General features: G+C 37.8%; 2 protein-coding genes across 2 annotated transcripts in view; both read left to right on the plus strand.

The window, feature by feature from the left end:
* colec11 (collectin sub-family member 11) overlaps window positions 1–23648 on the plus strand; it is a 284310-nt gene that overhangs the window by 96126 nt on the left and 164536 nt on the right. The window lies entirely within an intron of this gene.
* The window catches only part of LOC127455029 (unconventional myosin-VI), a 103215-nt gene that overhangs the window by 77619 nt on the left and 1948 nt on the right, over window positions 1–23648 (plus strand). Inside the window, exons 26-31 of the mRNA XM_051722560.1 lie at window positions 3281–3489; window positions 4473–4551; window positions 8333–8493; window positions 18076–18179; window positions 20113–20244; window positions 21498–21716. Of these exons, the coding sequence (XP_051578520.1) occupies window positions 3281–3489; window positions 4473–4551; window positions 8333–8493; window positions 18076–18179; window positions 20113–20244; window positions 21498–21716 (904 nt within the window). The remainder of the gene's footprint in view (window positions 1–3280; window positions 3490–4472; window positions 4552–8332; window positions 8494–18075; window positions 18180–20112; window positions 20245–21497; window positions 21717–23648) is intronic.

Here is a 23648-nt window from a genome sequence, read left to right on the forward strand (position 1 = left end):
AGAGACGTTGCCCCCTCTCTGATAGATGGCTGGCACAGAGCTGATTCACCTGAACACTTCATTCCTGCCTCTAAATGAGATGTGCTCTCCACTTCAGTGCCTGTGATAGCCCTATTTGTTATTAGCATAGCACTTTTTGATTAGCATCTGGTTTTTGATTGGCAATGCCTCCTATTACTTTACCATCTGGACTGGAGATTACTCTGGCCTCCCTTGCTAATAATGCAGATTGTGTCAACGGCTGTCTTTCACTGTAGTAGCGCTAATTCATCTAGCACTAGGGGGTGAGATGGACCTTGTTATCGAGTCCTGACCCCCCCCCCCCGTGGTACAATGATCGTTCACAATGCTCGCACCCCTCTACGCTCCTCTGGTGCTCTGCCAGATGGTGCGAAATCCAAATCCAGGTTTAATGAATATCTGCAGGATATTAATACAACTGCGGTGTGTGCAGCCCAGCATCACCGCTGTCTCCGAGCTGATGAGTAAACAGTTACTGAGTTACTGCCTTTTTCTTTACTTTGAAATATGAATCCTGGTGATCCTGTTCAAATTTAAGAAATCAGGGGAGGTAAAACTTTTTAAAGCTGCAGTGGATAATTTTTGTTCCTCTAGTGGCACCAAACAGAATTGCAGAAAGAGTAAGTCAGTATGTTTACTTTAAAATATGTACTTTAAAAGTTCGATTTCAGTTGGACTAAAACAATCAGTACATTTACCTGCACTGTAAAAGTGATGAATGAAAATGTACTAGAGCTGTTAAAGTGAACTTTCATTTTCATCACGATTAACACATTTACCATTATAAAGCATAAACCAGGGCGGAACCTTTTAGATGTGTCAGCTGTGTCAGTCATCAAATGATGTGGAAAGGACCTCTTAACGCTATTTGTTTTTACAAAACATGCCCAGATGGGACTTGTGACAGAAATAAGTACTTTTTAATTCTGCCTTACAGAGGCTGCATTACCACAGAACACGTCAAATCTTAACTATCACAGAAATGCAGAACAAGACGTTGTCTGCAGCACTTTTCATGTGGAGTTCAATGTGGTGCTTGACACTGGCGTTGACGCCCTGACTCAAATCATGAATGCGGCTTGAACGATTGCTGTAGCTAAGTCTGCCAGCCGATTAATATTGTGGAGGATGAGAGTTTAATTTAATTAATCTGCGATTAATCGCGATTAACAATGAAAAATTATATGATTAATCTATTTTTGCAAAGTCGTACTAACAGACCTAGATAATGTGATTGTAGCTCGTCTTCGTCCAGCATGTATACATGTTAATCGGACTACAGTTGGCATTGGCGTTTTGTTTATAGTTTGAAAGACCGAGATGACGAGCGACACGTGTATTTAGCCTGTTAGTCAAATGCAACACGAACATGGGAGAGGTATATTATTCGATTTTGCATTGTGCAGTGTATACTTGGACAAACGGATTTAGACTATAGCTTAATTACACAAAAACCCGCTGTAGTTTGATTATAACTGCGAATGTATGGCTGAAAAATTTAGTTTTTTTAATGTCATGTAAATGCTTTAGTCCAACTGAAAATGGTTCGATTTTTGCAAAGTTAAACAAACAGACCTAGATAATGTGATAGTAGTTGGCTTTGTCCAGCACGTATACATGTTAATCAGACCACAGTTAGCCTTGGTGTTGTGCACAGGCTCTGAAAGATTCAACATTGTGCCATGTATACTTGGACAGACAGATGAAGATTGTAGGTTATCTATGCAAAAACCTGCTGTAGCTCAATTATAACTGCACACGTAACGGTACTGACTGTTCCTACCCTGTCTTTTATTGTTTAAACTCTGGACATTGGTTACGTCAGTGTTGTTATGTTAGGCTGCTCAAACAAACAGAGCAATATTTAAAGCGCCCCACAGCATTACAATCTTTGGGGAAATCAAACTATGAATGGCTTTGTTATCATTGTGTCTGCACATTAAACTGGGATTGAAGAAAGTATTTTAACCTTAAAGCAATAACACAAAGCACCTTTAAAATGCTCTGTAAAGTGCAAGCAATTGGCCATGCCGCTTATTGGACCCTTTTCACAGACTATGATGACGTGTTTCCACCATATTTAGCAGCGTAAATCTTGCATACTTTCTTATATTTGCAATGTTTTTATTATTCAGTGTAAATTTATAACATTATACTTTGTTTTTCTTATGTTGTACCCAGTGGTGCATGATGTTGATTTGCTATTGAACTTATGATGATGATCTTTTTTTTTTTTCTTTTTTTTTTCTTTTTTTTTTTTCTTTATTGAATGTTGTTATTGTTATGAGCTCTCCGGGAAAAATTCCAGACAACTGTGTCATTTGGCAATAAAGTATTGATTGATTGATTGATTAATTGATTGTAGTATATTAACCAGGAATTCGTTTTTTTTTTTTTAAACGGTTCACAATAGCTGCGATGATGTTTCTAATACAGCTATTGAGGGAGTGACAGAAAATGTGGTTTCTTTCTCTCTTCTGACTGCTGTAATCCACCACTCGCTATTTTTTTCTTCTTTTGGAAAGCTGTGATAGCGTAGTAGTGGATTTTTTCTTTTTCTTATAAAAAAAAATTATATTTGCTGTGGTCTCCCATTCACCGCTATACAAGTTTACCTTGATATCGTTTTACTTTCGCATTCCAAACCGGAAATTTGAAAAGGGGCCATTAAAGCCATGAAGGGGACAAATCATGGAAAAGTTTTCCAAATAATTCCACACATATTTTGATAGGTGTCATTGTTTACAGTACTTGTTTCACTTGCAAAGAAGTTATCAAGTCATACCAGAGGTACTTTACATATTAGAAGTCTTAAAGGTACAGTAACAAAAACAGGCTATTTAATTATAAGGTTAAGGAAGAGGATGGAAATGGTCTTGATAAACTAAATGTATCGGTATTGGTATATCAAAAATTTTGTCCTTTTTTTTTTTTTTTTTTTTAAATAGCCTTTAGTTGGTCACTACTATGAACCATTATTTGCTAGTTGCAGTTGCTAGTCAGAAGCAGGTGGTATTGAGGGAGGGACATTCTTATTTTAGAAAATATTTTATTGGATAATAGTGTGGTTATGCCCATGAATGCATAATGAGTCATCAATAATTTTGAGAAATCTGTATATCTGCTAAAAGTTGGTTGAACTTTTAGGAGTGCACTAGGAGTAAAGTTTATCTCGCAGCCTAAAGTCCACATAACTCAAATTTTAATTTTGTGGAGTTTTTGTTTTCATCCTGTCTTACTTTCTGTCTTCATCCTTTAGTCCACGGTGATGAGCCGCAAGGAGATCGATCAGGAATACGAGGGCCTGGTGAAACGCTCAGAGCAGCTCCTCTCCTCCATGCAGAAGAAGAAACAGGAGCAGGAGGAGACGGAGAGACTCAAGCACATCCAGGAGGACATGGAGAAGGAGAGGAAGAGACACGAGGAAGAAGAGCAGTTGCGCAAACAGGAGGAAGAGGACCGCCGCATGTGAGTCACGTCACAAGTTTGGAATAAAATAAACCGTACATTAGGTCAGCGTCCCAGTTCATTTGAAAGAAGAACAGGAGCTGATAAGAAGGGCGTGGGAGGGGATTGGCAGAGAGATTCATACATCACTGGAGGGTTCGGCTTGACCTGCTCTCTCTTATGTATTCTCCAGAGCTTGCTGTCTTGGAGAGCATCTGTCATCATTTCACCAATCAGGCCATGATGATATGTCTATATTTTTGTCAAATATTATATAATTTCACACAAGCAAACACAACAACAGCAACATTTCATTTATTGCACTGCTTGTTTTATATTTGGCGCATCCCAGTTCACTAGTTCACAAATGTGTCAATGTACACATAAAGTCACACTTCAATGTGTATGATTTTCATTGCATTAGATAAAATATCAAACCAATAGGAATTTGCAAACAAATGAAGCTAGACATTTATTAGCCTTTTTTTTTTTGCAATTTCTTACAACCAACTAGTTAATTACATTACCTATGGATATGTTCTAATAACTTTAACAACCAGAAATATATATATATCTGTTATATAATTTAAAACTTAGAAAATTATTTTTGTTAAAAGTTTTGCTTGAAAAGTGTTATTTATGATAAATGCCACTTAGTTTGATATTTTGTGATATAATGCAATGAAATTCATTTTTAAGTGTGGCTTTAGTGTCCAAATAGTGTTTGGGGCCATTGTATATAAATATATTCGTCCTTTTGATATGAAAATTCTACCTTCAGTGTCAACAATGCTAAGAGTGCACTATTCAGTTTTCAGCAGCTATTGAAGGGTCTTGTGTGATCTATAAAGACTAGATGCAGTCCATGTTTCTCTTTGTGCCAGTTGTGAAAACACCTGTGGGTATGTTTTCACAAAAGTTCTTGTGAGTCATTGATCAGGAGGAATAATTCCCTGCAGGCCCGAGTAACTCATTAACAGTCCTCCCTCGCTCTCTCCCATCAGGAAAGCTGAGATGGAGCAGAAGAGGAAACAAGAGGAGGAGGAGAGAAAGAAAAGAGAAGAGGAAGAGCGAGTCATGCAGGTGTGTACGTGTATACACGCTCCCTCCTGAGTATTGATTCCTTTTCTCCGCTGACTCCTTCAGCAAACCAAATGCCCACTCCGTCTCACACTGGTGAGCTCAGAACTGGCCGAGACTGGTTGTTCTGCAGGCATAATCATGCACAGTATTGAGCTGCCACAGTGGCCTGTGGGTTTATTCATAAATCCTTGCTTACCTCCGGAGGTTGGATTATGCTGTGCCTGCTGAGTGAAAGTCCTGTGTCCCCATCTCTCCTAGTGGTGACTTTGTGTTCGAGGGCCTGGCAGACTTTCCCTGTGCTGTTCTCTCTATGTGCATTGCCCTGCAGAGATGCTTTGTATCCGTGCTACCTGAAAGCTGTTGCACGATCTTGCTTTTTTTTAAGGCTAAGTCCTCCTGTGCCTTTGTCTATTAAAACTGTATTCTGTTTTGTGCTGTTTTTTCTCTCTTCTCTTCTCTTCTCTTCTCTTTTTCTTCTCTGTTTTTTCTTTTGAACTATTATGTTCTTTTCAGTGTTGTTTTGTCCATTCTATTCTAAGCTGTTTTTTTTTCTCTCATTTTGTTCTGTTCTGAGCTGTTTTTTTCCATTCAGTTCTATTGTTGCATTCTGTTTTGTGTTGATTTCTATTCTGTGCTGTTTTTTCCATTCTATTCTGTTTTATTCTGTTCTGTGCTGTTTTTTCTGCTCAGTTCTCTTCTCTTCTGTTCTGTTTTTTTTTCTTTTGAATTGTATTCTATTCTGTTTTCTTTTTCTCTATTCTATTGTATTTGGTGCTGTCAGTCGATTAATTTTTTTAATCGTGATTAACCGCATACTTTTTTGTAGTTAATCATGATTAATCACATATTTTGAAAGTGCTGAAATGTTACACTCTATTGAATTCTTTCCCTGTCAAAATGCATTTATTTCCATCTTAAGAAAGAAAACCAAAAATATGTAACAATATAATGCTTTATTAACTTTTTCCAAATGAAGCCTTCCATAGAATAAAGATAGAAATGCACTAAAATAGCACCAATTCAAGTAACATTAAACATTTGCCAAAGTCTAATTGGGAGGCTGACTAATTGAAAGAACTAATCCCCATATAGGTTGCATATTCATTGCAGTGGGCACTGAATCTCTTAAACTCTCATCCTCCACAATATTAATCTGCTGGTAGACTGTGGCTATCTGCTTTGCGACAGCAGTCGTGAAGCTGCTTTTATGATTCGCGTCAGGGCATCAATGCCAGTGCCAATTTGGTGATAAAACTTGCCGTACTTCTGTGGTAATTAAAATGTTCCTTAGCATAGGCTGAAAAATACTTTATTTTCTCATCTGGGCTTGTTTTCAAATAGCGTTAAGAGGTCCTTTCTCCTTCATTTTATCACTGACATGGAAGAGCTGTTGTATGTGTGTGTTGTGAAGTGTGTGTCAGTGTAATGACTCCGGGCAGACACATTACAAAGGTTCCGGCCTTCAAACTAGGGTATATGCTCGTTTATGCTGTATTAACTGTAAATACGTTAATCACGATTAAGAAAAATTTACTTGTTAAACTTTTTTAATTAATCGCATGCGTTAACGCGTTAATCCTGTCAGCTCTTATTCTATTATATTCTTTTCTGTTCTGTCCCCCCCCCCCATTCAATTCAGTTCTGTTGTATTATGTTCTGTGCTGGGTTTTTTTCCCATTCTATTCTATTATTTTCTGTTCTGATCTGTTCTGTTTTTCCTGTTCAATTCTGTTCTGTGCTATTTTGTCCATTTGATTCTGTACTGTTCTGTTCTTTTCTGTTCCATTCTGTTCTACTTCATTGTTACATTCATTTCATTTCTACAATATGCACTACCAGTCAAAATTTGGGACACACGAGTGACTCCAGCCAGGTCTCCTAAGCAACCAAATTGGTCCAGTTGCTAGGAAGGGTGGAGTCACATGGGGTAACCTCCTCGTGGTCACTATAATGTGGTTCGTTCTTGGTGGGGAGCATTGTGAGTTGTGTGTGGATGCCACGGTGGATGCCGTGAAGCCTCCACATGCGCTATGTCTCCGTGGTAATGCGCTCAACAAGCCACATGATAAGATGCGCAGGTTGATGGTCTCAGACGTGGAGGCAACTGAGATTCGTCCTCCACCACCCAGATTGAGGGGAGTCACTATGCCACCATGAGGATTTAGAGCACATTGGGAATTGGGCATTTCAAATTGGGGAGAAAATCAAAAAAAAAAGTTGGGACACACTTGACTGAGTGTATTTCTTATAAAGGGTGGCTACTTTGAAGAAGCCAAAATATAAATTTTTGGTCACTGCATAATTCCCATACCTCAATTTTTTTATTTCGTAGTTTGGATGACTTTATTATTATTGTAATATGTGGAAACGAATAGGTGTCCAAATTTGGGTCTGGACGTGTATATAATATTGGGAAATTTATATATAAAACTGACAATATTTATTCTCTTACATTGGCTTAAAAAATATATTGTTATCTGCAAAGTATCGTTTCTTGGAGTCCTTGAATAAATTGAAGACTTTTGCTTAAGAAAACATTTACAATTCACTCAAAGACTGCTGTCATGCCATTTATAAAATCTTTATTGTAGTTATTTTCAGCCATAATATATCACTCTGTTTTCTCTTCTGTCTTTGTATATACATTATACTGTATATGAGTATTCAACCACAGCTGCCTTGCTTTTTTCCTCCTAAGGGGACAGTGCCCTGCACCATTTTTTTTCTGTCCACGGTTTTCTCTGATGAAAATATTTCATCCAAGCATCTCTCTTCAATCACAATTCTTTTTTTTTTTTTTACCCGGGCTTTTGGACCATGCTGCTGGACTCTGTCCCAGACTGTCCTTACATTTCTAAGACCACACTGTGGTTCATTTCATTGTTTTTCTTATTTTTGTCCTTAAACACAGTCTAGACAGAGAATCCTGGGCCGGCTGGCTGCGGTAAAACCTCGATTATATGCCTAATCAGACCTTAGCACACAGCAGGAGCATAATGGCTTAATATCCTTTGAGTGGCCCGCGCTTCTGGTGTCTGCTGTAGATGAGTTACAGTGAGTCTGGAGCATGGCTCCTCTCTAATCTCTCTCCCTTCAGAGGTACCAGACGCTACTGGATGGAGAGATTGAGGAAATTCTTTAGCCTGCATTAAGCAGTCACGTGTTGATCATGCGGGGAAACAACCACTGAGGCGTACTGCTTCCACATCCCTGCTAAAAAGACTGAGTATGAATTTCCATGCTGGGCCAGGCTGATTTATGCCATTTAGTAATGGTTTGGTGCTGTTCATTTTGGTGGACCAGCATACTGTAGACCTACCCTGCAGTGCAAATGCAAAATGCAGTAACTACACATTTTGTCACAAATTGAGTTATGATCAAAATCGGGTCTCTTAGACTATGACCTGTCCCGTGACAGGTCGGTTTGGCTCAATTAGGCTCATATTCAGAGAAAAAGTGCGCAAACCAAGTTTTGCATGGGGCCACCAGCATCCAAAACACAACATACTGTATATTGGTGACCAGCTATGCTGCTGTTTTTTTCAGCAGGAATGATATTGACATCATTCTGATTCTACAACGGCCCACCACAGTTCAGCCCACTAAGCTCAAAGATGTGCCCATTACTGTCATTGCCCCTTCCGGCACACATTTGTATGCTAGTGTCTCTGTGTGTTGCCATCCTCTTGGAACCAAATGAAGGCACAGGTGTTGCAAACAGTGGAATTTTCCAATTTATGTGTGTGTGTTATTGATTTGTGGGAATGTATGTTTTGTCCAGACGGAACTGGAGATGCAGCTGGCATTGGAGCGAGAGGAAGAGACTCAGAGGCAGGCCGTGTTGGAACAGGAGAGGAGGGACAGAGAGTTGGCCATGAGAATCGCTCAGAGCGAGGCAGAACTCATCCAGGATGAAGCCCAAATGGACCCCAGCCTGCGCAGGTACACACACACAAATACACACACATAAGGTCCAAACGTAACATTCGTCAAGCGCTAGAAGCAAGTAAAAATGGCTCTGTCGAGTAAATTAAATGGCCCGTAATATTTTTAGCAACATTGCTGCAACATAAATTATGGTTTAAGTTGAATTGTAAGAATGATAGTCTGACCTTCTCTGATGCAAGTGATATGAGCGAATCAAGTCAAAGATTACAAATGTCTAAAGAAAACATCTGTCATGACCTACAGGTTTTCTAATAACTTTTATGTCAGTGGGAAATTTACCATGATTTATGCAGTTTATCTAGGATGCCTAAAGGTTTTTTTTTTTTTACACATATGTGGATATTCCTCTCATTAAGCCAAACAAAAATATGAAAACAAAAAGACAATGAGCCTCATTCACTTACCGTACGTATGCACATATTTGTGCGTGAAATCTGTGTACAAACGTTGTCATGAACAAATAATGATTTGTAAGTAAGTTGCCACTAAAATGTTTTACAAATGCTCTAATTAAAATGCTTTTGGATCTGCTTGGATGCAGCTGGTGGAATGTTCCTAAACAGCCTGGAAAAGTTTTGTCAGATGGCTTTAGTATGTTTAGTACTGCACAACATTGCAATGGCATGGAAAATTTCTTTACCTTGAAGTGTGGAATTCATGACACAGTACTGACAGTGATTCTAAGCAATTTGGAGCACACACACAGTCTGAAGCTGTGGACAATGAGGCACAAATAAATGGTCCGGAACAAGCAACGCTCCAAACACACCTTCAGTTCATCCAACATCTACAGTGGCACATATTATAAAATCATTCTAAATTGTAATGCTGTACTGCACTATTATAGTGTGATATTTTGTAACCTTTTGCTTCAGCAGCATCTTTCTCTTCACATTTACAACTGTACAGTTGCGGTGGCGCTGAAAGCCCTTATATGGAGACATTTGGGCGTGTTTTGTGCAAATGACTAACTTTGTGCACACGCTCCTCCATTTAGAATAATCCAGATTCATTAACATTAGAAAGAAGGTAAGAACAAATTCATGTGCGTATGCACCTGTTGTGAATCAGGCGGAAGTTTTTAGTGAAAATTTTTCCTGTGCTTAAGTATGCAAAAGCCATACAATTGTAAGTGAATGGGGCTCATTGTGTCTTAACGTTTTTGTGACTAATACAATACTTGGAGACGGAGACTGTCTTATGTCATATATAATGTATCGAGTGGCTATTACCTGCGCTGTTATGCAAATATGCAAGGAAAAAACAAACATATAAATATAACTGCCATATAATATCGAAGTGTACTTTTTAATTTAAAAAATGTTCATGGCCGGTATGAAATAATTATGTCTGGTAAATGTTCTCAAGTTAAATTTGGGCCCTGCACATACACACAATAATAAAAAATGAAGGCAAACAGCGTCACCAGGTGAAGTCAAACAAAAGGAGACTCCATGCAGGTTTGTGACCTGGTCACCATTCATAAAAAGCCCATAAATCACAGATATTTTTATGTAGATTTCCATCTGAAAAGAGCTTTTATTATCCCGGGGCGGCTGTAGAACAACTAACAAAGAACAAGGTTTAGCTAGACAGGAAACTCCGTGTTATATAAATGGCATGAATCATTTTTGCTCTAGACAACTTATGTGTCTATGAGCAGGTAAACAGAGAAACATGAGAAACCTGTGGTGCAGCGCTTGGGAGTTATATTTCATTTAGTAATGGAAAAGGACAAAAAAGTCGTTTTTTTTTTTAATAAAAGGGCTCTGCTGTTTTTAGACATGCTAACTGGGATGGTAAGAAGATTGGGTCTCATTCACTAACTGTGTGCAAGTATATACAGTGTGTATGTATATATATATATATAAAAGTGTTACTTATTTCAGAGTAATAAAATAATGTCTGTTATATCTCGTTCTGGAAAAGGTTTCAAAATAAAAGTGCAGCTGATCACGTACTGTATAGTCTAGGCCTATATCCTTGTGCAACCCCGCAAACACATGCTTGGACGTTGTATTTTGGCTTCGCTATACCCAACACATAATTTATATTCATTTAAACCGACTGATCTCAGTTTAGAAGACTCTAGGCTGTCAGTAAAGGGTTAACATTTTGACATACGAATTCATGTGACAAAACAACATGGCAGCAATAACAGGGGAGTGTGTCTTTGGGGGAAATGCCAACAAAACTACATCTGGTAAGAAACCTAATTAAGTTTTAACACTGAAATCTGTTTGAGTCAAAAGATTAGAGTCTTAAGTTTCATCCGATATGCCATTTTTTAAATTTAAGTGATTTATTGCGAATGTACAGTAATGTTCCTTAGAAATCCTATGTTTACTGTACATTATCAAACTGAGAATCAATGGGTTCATCCAAAAGCTGAAAAATGTGGCATTCAGTGGGTTTATATGGAGATAGGATGAAAATAAGGTGCATTTCAAACTGTTCTGAGACCAGTGCAGACAGACCGCACACTGGAGGTTAAGTCATTCACTAAAAAGGGAGCAAAAGAGCATCCTATAGCTTTTCTATGCAGCTAAGTGCATTCACTCCTAAAATTTCGAGTGATTAGGATTATCAACATTTGAATGAGGATAAAAACAAATTTACAGTATGTGCGTAAGCACCCGTTGTGAATAAGGTAGATATTAAGCATGAGAAACTTTTTTTTTTTTTCTGCACAACTATTAGTGAATAAGACCCATTGTGATGCCAACCAAACCTTGTTTTTTTGTGTTTCCTTACCTACTAGTGATGGTACCACAGGTCTTTGGTTCTTCACAGAGATGTAACACGTAGAACAGGCTTCCTTTTTCCTCTAATTTTCCCATTCACTATCCACACTAACCTACAGTCATGTCCTGTCCCTCTAATCTTACCACAACCTAGATAGAGGATTACTCAACTAATAGAAAGCCATGCTAAAACAATGGGCTAATTCTTAGTTTTGATATTAACCTAAATACTTCAGACATGAATAAATTATTTATTGAGTTCTACGATTGAATAAAGAGGCCTGGTTATTAATGGTTATATTTGTAGATAGCATTGAGAATGGACTTGAGCCAGATCTAGGGACCAGAATATTGCAGGGTCTTGGGGTTGGCTCTTTTGACATGGGTCAATGTGTAACCACCTAGCATCCACTCTGGTGATTTTTGCACAGGCAAGCACCACCCACATTTTCTTCAGAAAATGTAAAAATCTAGTTGTATATTGGTTTTCCACAAAAAAACAGTAGTACCAATCATAGAAATCATGGTCATAAAATGAGACTTTTGGAATGTTTTTTGGTTTCCCCTACATGTGTTGATCAATTTTAGTCTTATTTCCTGTTTCTGTCGGGACCTCAACAACCCAATTTCCATTTATTTATGAGGCCTCAAAATATATGTTGGATTTATGCATTTCATATTTTACAAACAAGCACTGCAGTCTGCACCTGCTCATGAGATTTCCATGCTAACACTCAGCATGAAGGTTTCTCTGAACTGTGGATGATGGTACTTGAGGAAAAGAAACTTGACTTTACATTTTAGTGTGTACTGAAAAAGGCTGGTTTAAAGAGGAAGTAGAGTTTTGTTATGATGATGTGTTTATGATTCTACCTCTCGTGCTGTCACCTGAAGTAGAATAACAGAATAGAATGTGTCAGAGTAAAAATAAGCATTCTTTCATGGCAGTTTTTGTTTTTCAGGGTTAGGGAGTAACTAGCTAAAAGTAGCAACGCTACTAAATTTTTCAGTAGCGCGACAATATCTCAGTTGTTTTCCAGAAACAAGATAATTTTTCCAACAAATAGCGGTGTAGCATGACAACGCTACACTACATCACTGGTTTTATAAGGGTCATGACATACTCTCTCTCTCTCTTTTTTTTTTATTATCTTCTCTGAGGTCCACTGATAATGTTAGTAAAGGTTTTCTTTTTTTGCACTAAAAGTAATTTAGTAATATATGATCATTTTCCACCCTGTCTCTGGCCCTCTGTATGAAACGCTCGGTTTTGGCCTAAGGACCTTCTTAAAACTTCAATATAAATGCCACTGCTATGATTGGCTAACATCGTGCAGCCCCTCAAATACAGCCATATTTGAAACTCCATCGGAATAGAATGAACAATCTCCACAACATTATAAAACTAATTTTCAGGGTTTACACAACACACATCCAGCACATTGCATCCGATGTGTTGGATATTAAATGCACATCGCCTGAAAACGCATCAAAACGGTCAAAGAAGTCCATCTAGTTCATGTTTACATACACCAACAATTAAAAATAGCGCAGATGGGTTCAAGAAGGCATCCAGAACGCATTTGTGCTCAAAACAGCAAGAGGCAGCGCAGCTGATGAAACTGAATGGGGTTTCCTCTTCAGAGTTCTAATTTGACACTGCATCTTTTAAAAGCACCACGAGATACTTAAAAACGGTCAAAGTTTTTAATTATATGCTTATATACAACAGTTCAATGAGTACTGTCATAAAAACGCATTTGTGCATGGAACTACTTTCTTACGTGATGGATCAGAATCTGCCGTTGCTGGTTCAAACCAAATGATGTGTCCAAGCCTCCATTAGTAATTCAAAAATTTCACTTCAGAAATAGTATCACGGCTTGTTAGAAACAGCACAAGTTATTGGATAAACAAGGATGGATGGATGTGTGTGTGTGTGTGTGTGTGTGTGTGTGTGTGTGAGAGAGAGAGAGAGAGAGAGAGTGTGTGTGTGTGTGTGTGTGTGTGTGTGTGTGTGTGTGTGTGTGTGTGTGTGTGTGTGTGTGTGTGTGTGTGAGAGAGAGAGAGACAGAGAGAGAGAGACGGAGCATGTACGATCACCTGTTGCCACTCCCAAGCAGAGATGCTGTCAGCTTTCTGAAGATCAGCTTTCTCGGTGGTAAAATAGCCGTCCAAGCGGGGGTATTCATCTCTATTTCGCGGTAGCTGGTGCGCAACAGTACCTATCACTATAGAAACCACAATGTCCTCTGCCATTTTAAACAGTATGTATCCAGTGTGGAAACTCCGATAAGAGGTAAGCGCCTTGAGTTGTGTAATCAATCAGTCTGTTGTGTCTCTCAGCTGTGATGAGCCGAAATGCTGAAGTTGTTCGTTTAAAGCCGTTTAAAGCTATTTCCTAGCGTTAGTAGTATAGTAGCAATCACAGAGCGCTGTTGAATGTAAACAGTGGCTGAAGCGGATTTACTTCACGTCACCAACTGGCTCATATTACACACAAAAATGATCTTTTGCCACCACCTGCTGGCTAACATATGTAATGTAAAATAAAAGACAAACAGTAGGTCTTAACACATATGCACTGCTCTTACACTTTAGTTTAGAACGGAAGGAACACAAGCAGAGTGATACACACAGTGAAGCGTCCGAGTGCTGATGGTGTGAGACCATCAGTGCTCATGGAACGTCTCTCGTCCAATCAGATTCGAGGATGGGAACTAACTGTTGTATATTCAAAAATAATTCAAAATAGTACAGATGGGTCCCCTTTAGTGTTCTTAAATAGTTAGGTCACACTAGGCCTGTCTGTCTTGCTCTCTCTCTCTCTCTCTCTCTCTCTCGAGTACAAACAGAGCACCAGTGAGCGAAGCCAAGGGTGGGATGATGTAAAGTAGTCATTGATGTTTTTATCCTGTAGAGGTGGTCATGAATTAATGAGCCCCCAAATGACGTATGGAAGCCGTGGATGTAGAGAACGAGGCACGAACGTTTTTGCAGCTTGGTTTCAATGAATGCTTTTATTGCATTGGGGATTAAGTTTTGAGTTCTGAAATTTACAGTTTGTTTTTATAGTAGAATGACATCTTATATGCAAACATATCAAGGAAAATTTGATTCCTCATGACATGACCCCTTTAATGTCTTACTAATTTACAATTAAAACAAACTATGGTGTTTATTAATGACATTTATGTATAGTGTTGCTTGAACGGCATATAAGATTTAACAGCTGCAGTTAGTGGTTGGTCACACTTTATAGTGTTGCTGCCTGTATTTACTGCAACTGCCCATATTTACAAGAAACTTCATAAAAATACAAGCCTAAAGTAACTTAATATAACAGAGCATGGTGAACTGAACCACTAATCAAATAAGCTCTCCTAAAATGTCCATTTTGTCTTGTATGTATTCAGTTATGGGAAGTTCAGTTCATAATAGAGAATCGGTTCATTTGGATATTTAATGAACTAAGATTAATTGAGTCCCTGCACAGCATTTTACATCATCTGTTTTGTAGCAAAATGTTTAGTTAAATCCTGCTGTTCATCACTGTTTTCAAGTTATATAAATAAGGCTGTTTTGTAGTTTTATTCATTTTACTAGTTTTAACTAGTATTAGTTATTAGTTACATTTTTCTGTTTTTTGTTTAAAGCTGCAAGTAAATACTCTTATTGCAAAAAAAAAAAAGAAATTATATAATCTGATTTTTTTTTTTTTTAAGGCTGCAGAAATAAAAGTTTTGATAACTGCATTATCATATTTCGTGGGAGTCTGTAATAATTTTTAGTGTTTTGTCATCAAAGCGCAGCACACCATCTGAGTCTTCCAAAAGTTGTTCACTAATAAATGTAGCTCCATTCTCGGACAGTGCTATAGTTATGATACATAGTATTGTAATGTGACTAACCAATGGCTTTCAAATATGTTTTCAGTTAGGACGCCAGTGGGGTTATCCTAAAGTTGACACTTTTTTAAGATGTTTGGCAAATTATGATCCTTCTGTAATAATCTTTTCCTATCTGTAGTTAGATTTGCTTCTGTAATATGAATTTGTGAAAAATCCTGACTTCACTGATCAGATCTTAATTTAAAGGGATAGTTCACCCAAAAATGAAAATGATCTCATCATTTACTCACCCTCATGCCATCCCAGATGTATATGACTTCCTTTCTTCAGCAGAACATTTGAAAAAAATATAATAAAATAAAATAGAAAAGTATCTCAGCTCAGTAGGTCCTCATAATGCAAGTCAATCTGCTACAATCATAAGCACAGACAATCTGCATTAACGTCATCCACACGACTCCACTGGTTAAATTAATGTCTTATAAATTTGGTGTGAAAAAGATTAATATTTAAGTACTTTTTAACTATAAATGATAGCGTCTGGTTTGCAGCAATATGTGCATTCACGAAAGGGCTGAGGTCACGCTGTCTTTCCAGCGATGGCATGGCAACATTGCATTCATTGCAGCAGACACACTCTACCTCTGTTGGCATTGCCTACATGTACACCACATGTGTCTCCTAAGCTCTTGTCTCTCTGAGGCTTGTTGTTGTGCTGCTTTTGGTCCAGCCTCCTCCATCTCCCTGTGCTCCTGATCGGAGTACTCAGGTTCAAATAAATATGGCTGTGCAAAAACTTGTATCTTCTGTTCTCCTCTTAAATCAAAATCTTCTGACATCTTTGTTTAAATTTGCTTCAGTGTGTTTACGCCGTTTGGTCTGTACAGCATTCCTCCTACTCAGTTGTAAACAGCGCTGCTTTCCGGGTGTGTCGTACATGCGTTACTTCTCGGGTGAACATGCCAACACCAATACGTCACATGAGAGGCTGCATGACCTCAGCCCTCTTGTGAACGTGCATACTGCTGCTAAACAGAAGCGATTATTTATATTTAAAAATACTTAAATATTGATATTTTTTGCACCAAAAGCAATCATATCGCTTTATAAGACATTAATTTAACCACTGGAGTCATATGGATGATGTTAATGCTGATTGTCTGTGCTTTTTGGAGCATCAAATATCGTGTTACAATCCACTTGCATTATAAGGACCTACTGAGCTGAGATATTATTTTAGTTTTCTTCAAATGTGTTCTGCTGAAGAAAGGAAGTCATATACATCTGGAATGGCATGAGGGTAAGTAAATTATGAGAACATTTTCATTTTTGGATGAACTATCCCTTTAAGACTTAAGATAGGAAGTTTTCTGTAATAAGCCCCCATAATATCATAGAAACTTGGGGGTGGGCTCTTTCGACTTGGACCACTGCGCAACACCTAGCAACGACAGAGCAATGCTCTCACAACCACTCAGAACACCCTAGGAACCCCCTAAGGCCAAAACATGCTCTATGCAAGTACTGTATATGAACACAGACCCTTCTAGCTACGCAAGCTCGATTTCGTGCATTGTTGCATTCTGAAATGTGTCAGACCGCACTTCATATAACAACGCAAGTACACGTTGCACGATGAATTGCCACAAGGGGCGCTATAGCAAGCATTAATGTAAACTGTCCGCTTCTATGATGAGATTTCTATCATGCCAACTACTGTCATGGCGGAGCAACAGTTTGAAGAGAATATTGCTGAAGTAAGATAAAGTAAATATATCTCTAACAACTTTCCTGAATAATAACACATCCAGTTTAATGGCACAGACATTCGAATTTAACTCTATCGCCCCCTAGAGTACTTCGGTTTTTTACCGCCTCAGTAACGCAAGAACGCACATTGGCAATGCGTTGGCCAAGCAAACTCATCTGTGTACACATACTTGCATAAAGTACGGTTTATTTCTGGCCTTAGAAACCATACTGCAATGCCCTGGCAATCACCCAGAACACCCTAACATCGTGGTGAGTTTTGCACAAACAAGCACCACTCACATTTTCGTCTAATAAAAAGAAGTAAAATTCTAGTTTGTATCCATCTTCATGTGCAGGCTTGTTTGATTCACACTGAAGCTGATCTGATTCAGAGTTTACAGGTCTACAGTCTGCTTCCTCGTTATATTGGATTCCACCTTAAATTGCCATTTTGAATTGTCTTTTTCTAAGAAGGAAAATGCTTCTTGGTCAGTTTAAATTACGAACCCTATAACTGTGCACTCTCTACTAAAAGTCTAATTAGACCGTGGCATGGATGTCAGATTGCAATCACCATTTAATTTTTGTTTTTTGGCCACCCAGGTCATCGCCTGAAACCATATAGAATATTCACACACACTGTCAGTTGTGATCACATAGTACAAACGCTTTGAAATTGACAAGTTAAATGATGACACTAGGATTAGAAGCAAAGCTCTCTGGTTGGAGAGGTTTTGTCCATTGCCCCACAGACTCCTCACAGATGTATCTTTAGTAAAGAAGAGGAAAAACCTTGCTCTGATTGACTTAGAGCTCAGCGCTGGGAGTCACGTGATCCTCCCATGACTGCAAAAAACCCTCGCATTGCAGAGCTCACGTGCAGTCTGTGCCTCACTCAGCATTAACCATCATTAACCACCATTAACCATTCTCCCTTTTGCAGCTCTGTAGGTGTAGCCTTGGCAATTTGCTCAGTGAGGTGTTAATTTGGACATATCAGTGCTATTTCCACGGCACTACAAGTTTCAGAGAGAATGTATCTCTGCATAAGCATAAGGCCAATTAATCATCTGATTCTGCTGTGGCCTAGGGAACATTTAGCAGCTGGGAACAGATTTTACACCAGTTGGATAGATCAAAACCTTTGCCTGTGAAAAATAAGAAGCTAAGAAAAACTCTCTAGCATTTTGTAGGGCTGTGCAAATTGTTCTTTCTCTGTGCAATCACAGGGGTGTGCAGGTGCAGGCCAACAAGGTGGTATCTGAGGTGAAGAAATATGACCTAAGCAAGTGGAAGTACGCCGAGCTGCGAGACGCCATCAACACCTCCTGTGGTAAGAACAATGACTCCCCTTCATCTGATCTCTGGGATCTTCCAAGCTCAAGTGGAGCTGGTCATGTCAACAGTCATATTTTGAATATGAGATAACTACTGCCTCACTATCCCGTCCCACAATCCAACTAAATGGGGAGGGCGCAGACATTTTACAGAGTGGACAGTTTTCAAACATGCTCTCAATCCATGACTGATTCACTTATTCAGTACTAGGGCTGTCAGTCGATTAGAATATTCAGTCGCAATTAATCTCATAATTTTTCATAGGTAACACGTTAACGCAGGGGTTTTCAAACTTTTTTGATTCCAAGGACATCTAAATATCATGATCCCCTTCCTAATGGCACCTAAATATTTTCATGTATAAATTTTTTTCATGTATTTTAACGGTCTGAAAAAAATAGTAAGAGTGATATTTTAAATAAAAAGGTTTTTTTGCAAAATTGAATAATTGGATTTTATATAGCCATTGTACTAAAGCCAAAACATATTAAATAAAATTATTAACTGGAAAATAGTTGGTAAAAAATAGTGGTTAATACTTTGTATTAAATTGACAGTGCATAGAATATAATAATCATGTTTAATCTCAAGATTTCCAAACAGTCTTTAGAAAAAAGAATTAAAGGAATATTCCAGGTTCAATACAAGTTAAGCTCAATCAACAGCATTTGTGGCATAATGTTGATTACCACAAAAAATAATTTTAAAACTTAAAAATAGTTTAAAAAAATAAAAAGAAATCGAGGTTACAGTGAGGCACTTACAATGGAAGTCAATGGAGCCAATTATTGGAGGGTTTAAATGCAGAAATGTGAAGCAGGTAATTTTATAAAAGCACTTACATAAATTCTTCTGTTAAAACTCATGTATTGTTTGAGCTGTGAAGTTGTTTAAATCATCATTTTTACAGTCATTTTAGGATTTTAGGGGTTGTTTGTCATGACAGTTGTAAAATTGGCTATAACTTTACACACAAAAGGTTAGTAAGTGATCTTATTGCAATAAAATCATGTTAACAAGCATACCGTTTATATCCTGTGGCTATGCATTCAAAATAGTACGTATTTTTTTTTAACGTTTACAGATTGGCCCCATTCACTTCCAGTGTAAGTGCATCACTGGAACCCAGATTTTTGCTGCTGCTGCTTTTTTTTTTTTTTTTTTTTTCAAGAAAAGGAGGGGCAAGTCCAAATTAATTTTTGTGGTAATCAACATTATGCAACAAATGCTGTTGATTGAGTTTTACTTGTATTGAACCCAGAATATTCCTTTAAGTGGTTGTATGCAATGTCAAATTCTGTAAAATTGTTAAAAAATGTTCAACATATATAATTACTTAATTAAACATAATTAATATTTGAAGTTAGCAAGTTAACTTTGGTTACCCTAAAAATAATATATATATATATATATATATATATATATATATATATATATATATATATATATAATATATTTTTTATTTATTTTTTTTAATTTTTTTATTCTTTCACATTTTCAGAGGACCCCCAAACGTCTCCTTGCAGCCCCCTGGGGGTCCCCGGACCCTAGTTCGAAAACCCCTACGTTAACATATTCAGTTCAGATTTTAAAACAAATTTACATACAAGTGTAGGTAATTCCAAAGGGTTCACATACTTTTTCTTGCCATTGTAAATACTTTACAATTTAATATATTATTATTTTCACAGTAATGAGAATGTGATTTTTTTAGCAATATGGTAAAAAGTATGGTGGGTGGGGGCTTAATTGTCACAATGCAAAACAAAACAAAAATAAATGTAGTTATACCATTTATAATGAATAGATGTTCCATATTCATGTTTAGCATACACCTAACCACACATGATGACGGGGCATTGTGTAAAACTCAACTTGTCATGCATGACAATGCAGTACTAAACCTATGTGATATCTCTCCCTTGTAGATATAGAGCTGCTGGCAGCATGCCGCGAGGAATTTCATCGTCGTCTGAAGGTTTACCACGCCTGGAAATCAAAGAACAAGAAACGAAACACAGATACAGAGATGAGAGCCCCGAAATCGGTCACTGACTACGGTATGATATTACCTGCTTCCCCAAGAGAATGCTCTGCACAGTGGAAAAACAATGAAATACAAATCTCACAGTACGACAGGCCCCTAACTAGCCGATGATTTATTTTGTAATGGCAAAGGTGATTCAGCATACTATAAATTCTGGAAAGATTAAAGGGTGTATACAACATGTTCAACTACAACTTATTGCTAAAGGACTGTGTGTGTGTGTGTGTGTGTGTGTGTGTGTGTGTGTGCTGCTGCACTTTCTCAAGGTTGAATCGGCACACTCTTTTGTTTGTTCTTATTCTCAAGAAACTTCTGACACACAGTCTCGTGCGGTTTTATGATTAACGTTAGCATTGTGATGCACATAATGCAGACAGCTAGAAGCACATCTCGAGGCACTCAATGCAGTTTCAAGGTAATCAAACATGTAATTTATTTTCCTGCTTGAAAGTCACGTCATCCCGCTTGGTTGCTGGAAGACTTTTGTGTGTTTTAAGTGTTTGCTCGTGCAGAATAAACTGGAGATTTAGAGTTGTGCATCTTTTGTTGCTCTCAGCGACCTGCAGGTTTTCTTCAAACGGTCTGGCTCTCTTGTTGTGTGAAATCCTCAGATGTGTCTTAGCTTCAAACATTTGTTTGAGTGTTCTCTCAGGTGTACAGGGTTTGTGCTGTCTCTCCCAAAGATGGAATCAGGACTGTAGCTTTGCAAAGTCAATATTGGATTAGAAAATAAGTTCTCAGAGAACTTTCTTGACATTATGGTGAACTCTAGATGTGTTTGATCTTTAGCAATGACAAATTTAAGATGTACTCTCTTTTATGACTTCATTTATGTATGAATGTGATGTTTTTGCACAGAACAAATAAATAGTTGGTAGATAAGACAATGTCATATCCAGAGTTTTTGGTTATTAATGGAGGTTGCTAAGGCAAAAGCTCTAACCCTACAGTATTACATTTCAATGTGTAACTCGTCCTGCAAGGTTTGTGCTACCACAAACACAAATAATACCTCGAATCATGCTGGTTGATAAGAAATGCGCTGTTACTTTTTAAGTAACACCTGGCAGATGATGAAAAAAGCCAGTTTAGGCTTACTTTGAAGGAGGGATCCAAGCCATATCTAGGACCACAATCTGCAACCACCCACAATACCCTAGTAGCTAATTTTGCATAGACAAGACCAACATTTTCGTCACATTTTCCTCAAATCTAGTTCAGAATATTATTATGTAATATTGTAATTTTACTGTTATATCACTTTAGCTCAGCAGAACCCTGCTCCACCCATCCCAGCTCGGCAGGAAGAGATCACAATGAACCGACAACAACGTTACTTCCGCATTCCCTTCATCCGCCCTGCTGACCAGTACAAAGACCCTCAGAACAAGAAGAAGGGCTGGTGGTATGCTCATTTTGATGGACCCTGGATTGCCCGGCAGATGGAGCTTCATCCAGACAAGCAGCCAATCCTCTTGGTAGCAGGTACTAAAGGCTTTAACACAACCAGTGTAGTTCTAATTAGCAGTGCCTAATTCTTTTATATTATAAACAACAATAATTTTCTTCTACCACAAACTATGAATTCTTCTACAGTATCTGGTCTCATAGAATCATGTTACTTATACCTAAATTTTGCAAAATGATTTTAACATTGCTCGTTAAATGTATCGCAGCATTTAACGAGCAAGAGGCTCTACAACAACAATCACTTTTATTTCCTTTCACACAAATCTTGAGTAAAAGGGGAAATTATCAGATAAGAAGTACTTACTTTTTGTGCTATGTTATGACATCAAAACACTTTTACTATTGTACATGACTTGTAAGGCAATATATTTTAATGTTTGTGTTAGAAGTCGACCGATAGTGGATTTTGCTGATATGATAACTAAGGTGGTGGAAAAGCCTGATAACCGATTAATCAGCTGATAGTTTTTAAAATAAATTAATAGAATGTTACACCATTTTCTTAGTCAGCATAGACATAGAGTACAAAATGAATAAAATCTCAGATATAGTTTATTTTTCAAGCAAAATTCCAATAAAAATCAGAAAAGAAAAGAAGACTGGGTGCACAACGTGGGACTTTTAACACTAAACAAGCCTGAAACACACCAGGGACTCTAATTTTGAAATGACGGAGACTTGGCTCCGTTACAATGCTCTATTTTTATTATGTACAAAATTAATCTTTTTATAACCTATGTATTATTATTAGTGCTGTCAGTCGATTCAAATTTTTATTCAATATTAATCGTATAATTTTTAATTGCAATTAATCGCAGATTTGAATAGTGCTGAAATTTGATACTGTATATACTACTTTTCTTGTCAAAAATAATTTATTTCCATCCATATGTAGCACTATAATGCTTTATTAAAGTTTTCCAAACAAAACCTTCCAGCAATCCTGAAGCTGCGTTCATGAGTCGCGTCAGAGCATCAACGCCATCTGTGAAAACTCACCATGAAAAGCGCTTGCAAACAAAAACGTCTCATTCTGCGTTTTGGTGATAGTTAAGATTTGGTGTGCTTCTGTGGTAATTAAAATGCTAATTAAATTACAAGTCTCATGTGGACTTGTTTTGTACATCAAGTAGCACAAAGAGCTAAATTCTCCATAATTTTATCACTGACAGGGAAGCGCTGTTAGAGATTATTTTATTAACTGAGATAGCAACCTCCGTGGCTCTATCATTGAAGAGAGCGTAACAGTCAACAAGCGTGTTACGACAATACCGGCCAAAGAATGTTTATAGGACAGCCACTTTATGCTATTTTATGCTAAGCTTGTAGGCTCTTCTTTGTAGAAGGGCTCTGGTGCTGTTGTGTGTCTGTTTGTGGTGTGTACGTCAGTGTAATGACTCTAATTGCATGCATTAACGCGTTAATTCTGACAGCACTAATTATTATTGTTCACAATATATGAATTTGGAGAAGTGATGTATGTGCTGACGAGGGACGTTTCCATATAGTCACATTTTACTTTGCATGCCCTCACTTCAATTTAAAAAACTGAATTATCAAGGATTATGGAGGAATAAAAGAAAGTATCTGCAACTATCGTCATTAATTTTTGGCGATAGCCGATATTTCCATAAAACTCGGCACCGATTAATCAGTAAGACCGATATATCGGTCTACCTCTAGTTTGTGTTACATAACCAACTACATTTACAAGCTTGTTTAGGTGCGATCAAATTGCACAGTAGCTCAACTGATAGAGCGTTGCACTTGCGATGCAAAAGACTGAGGTACGAGTCCTGAAGTGAATGCGATTTGACACTCGAGTTGAAAGTCTCATAAAAGCACCACAAAATGATGTGGTTGGTTCAGCAAATGCATTTTTCATCTTAAATTGGCTTTTTATGACACTATCGGTCATAAGGCTAGGGAGGTAGGTAGGTTTTGTTG

The sequence above is a fragment of the Myxocyprinus asiaticus genome, chromosome 17, assembly GCF_019703515.2.
Source record: "Myxocyprinus asiaticus isolate MX2 ecotype Aquarium Trade chromosome 17, UBuf_Myxa_2, whole genome shotgun sequence".
NCBI classification, from domain to species: Eukaryota; Metazoa; Chordata; class Actinopteri; order Cypriniformes; family Catostomidae; genus Myxocyprinus; species Myxocyprinus asiaticus.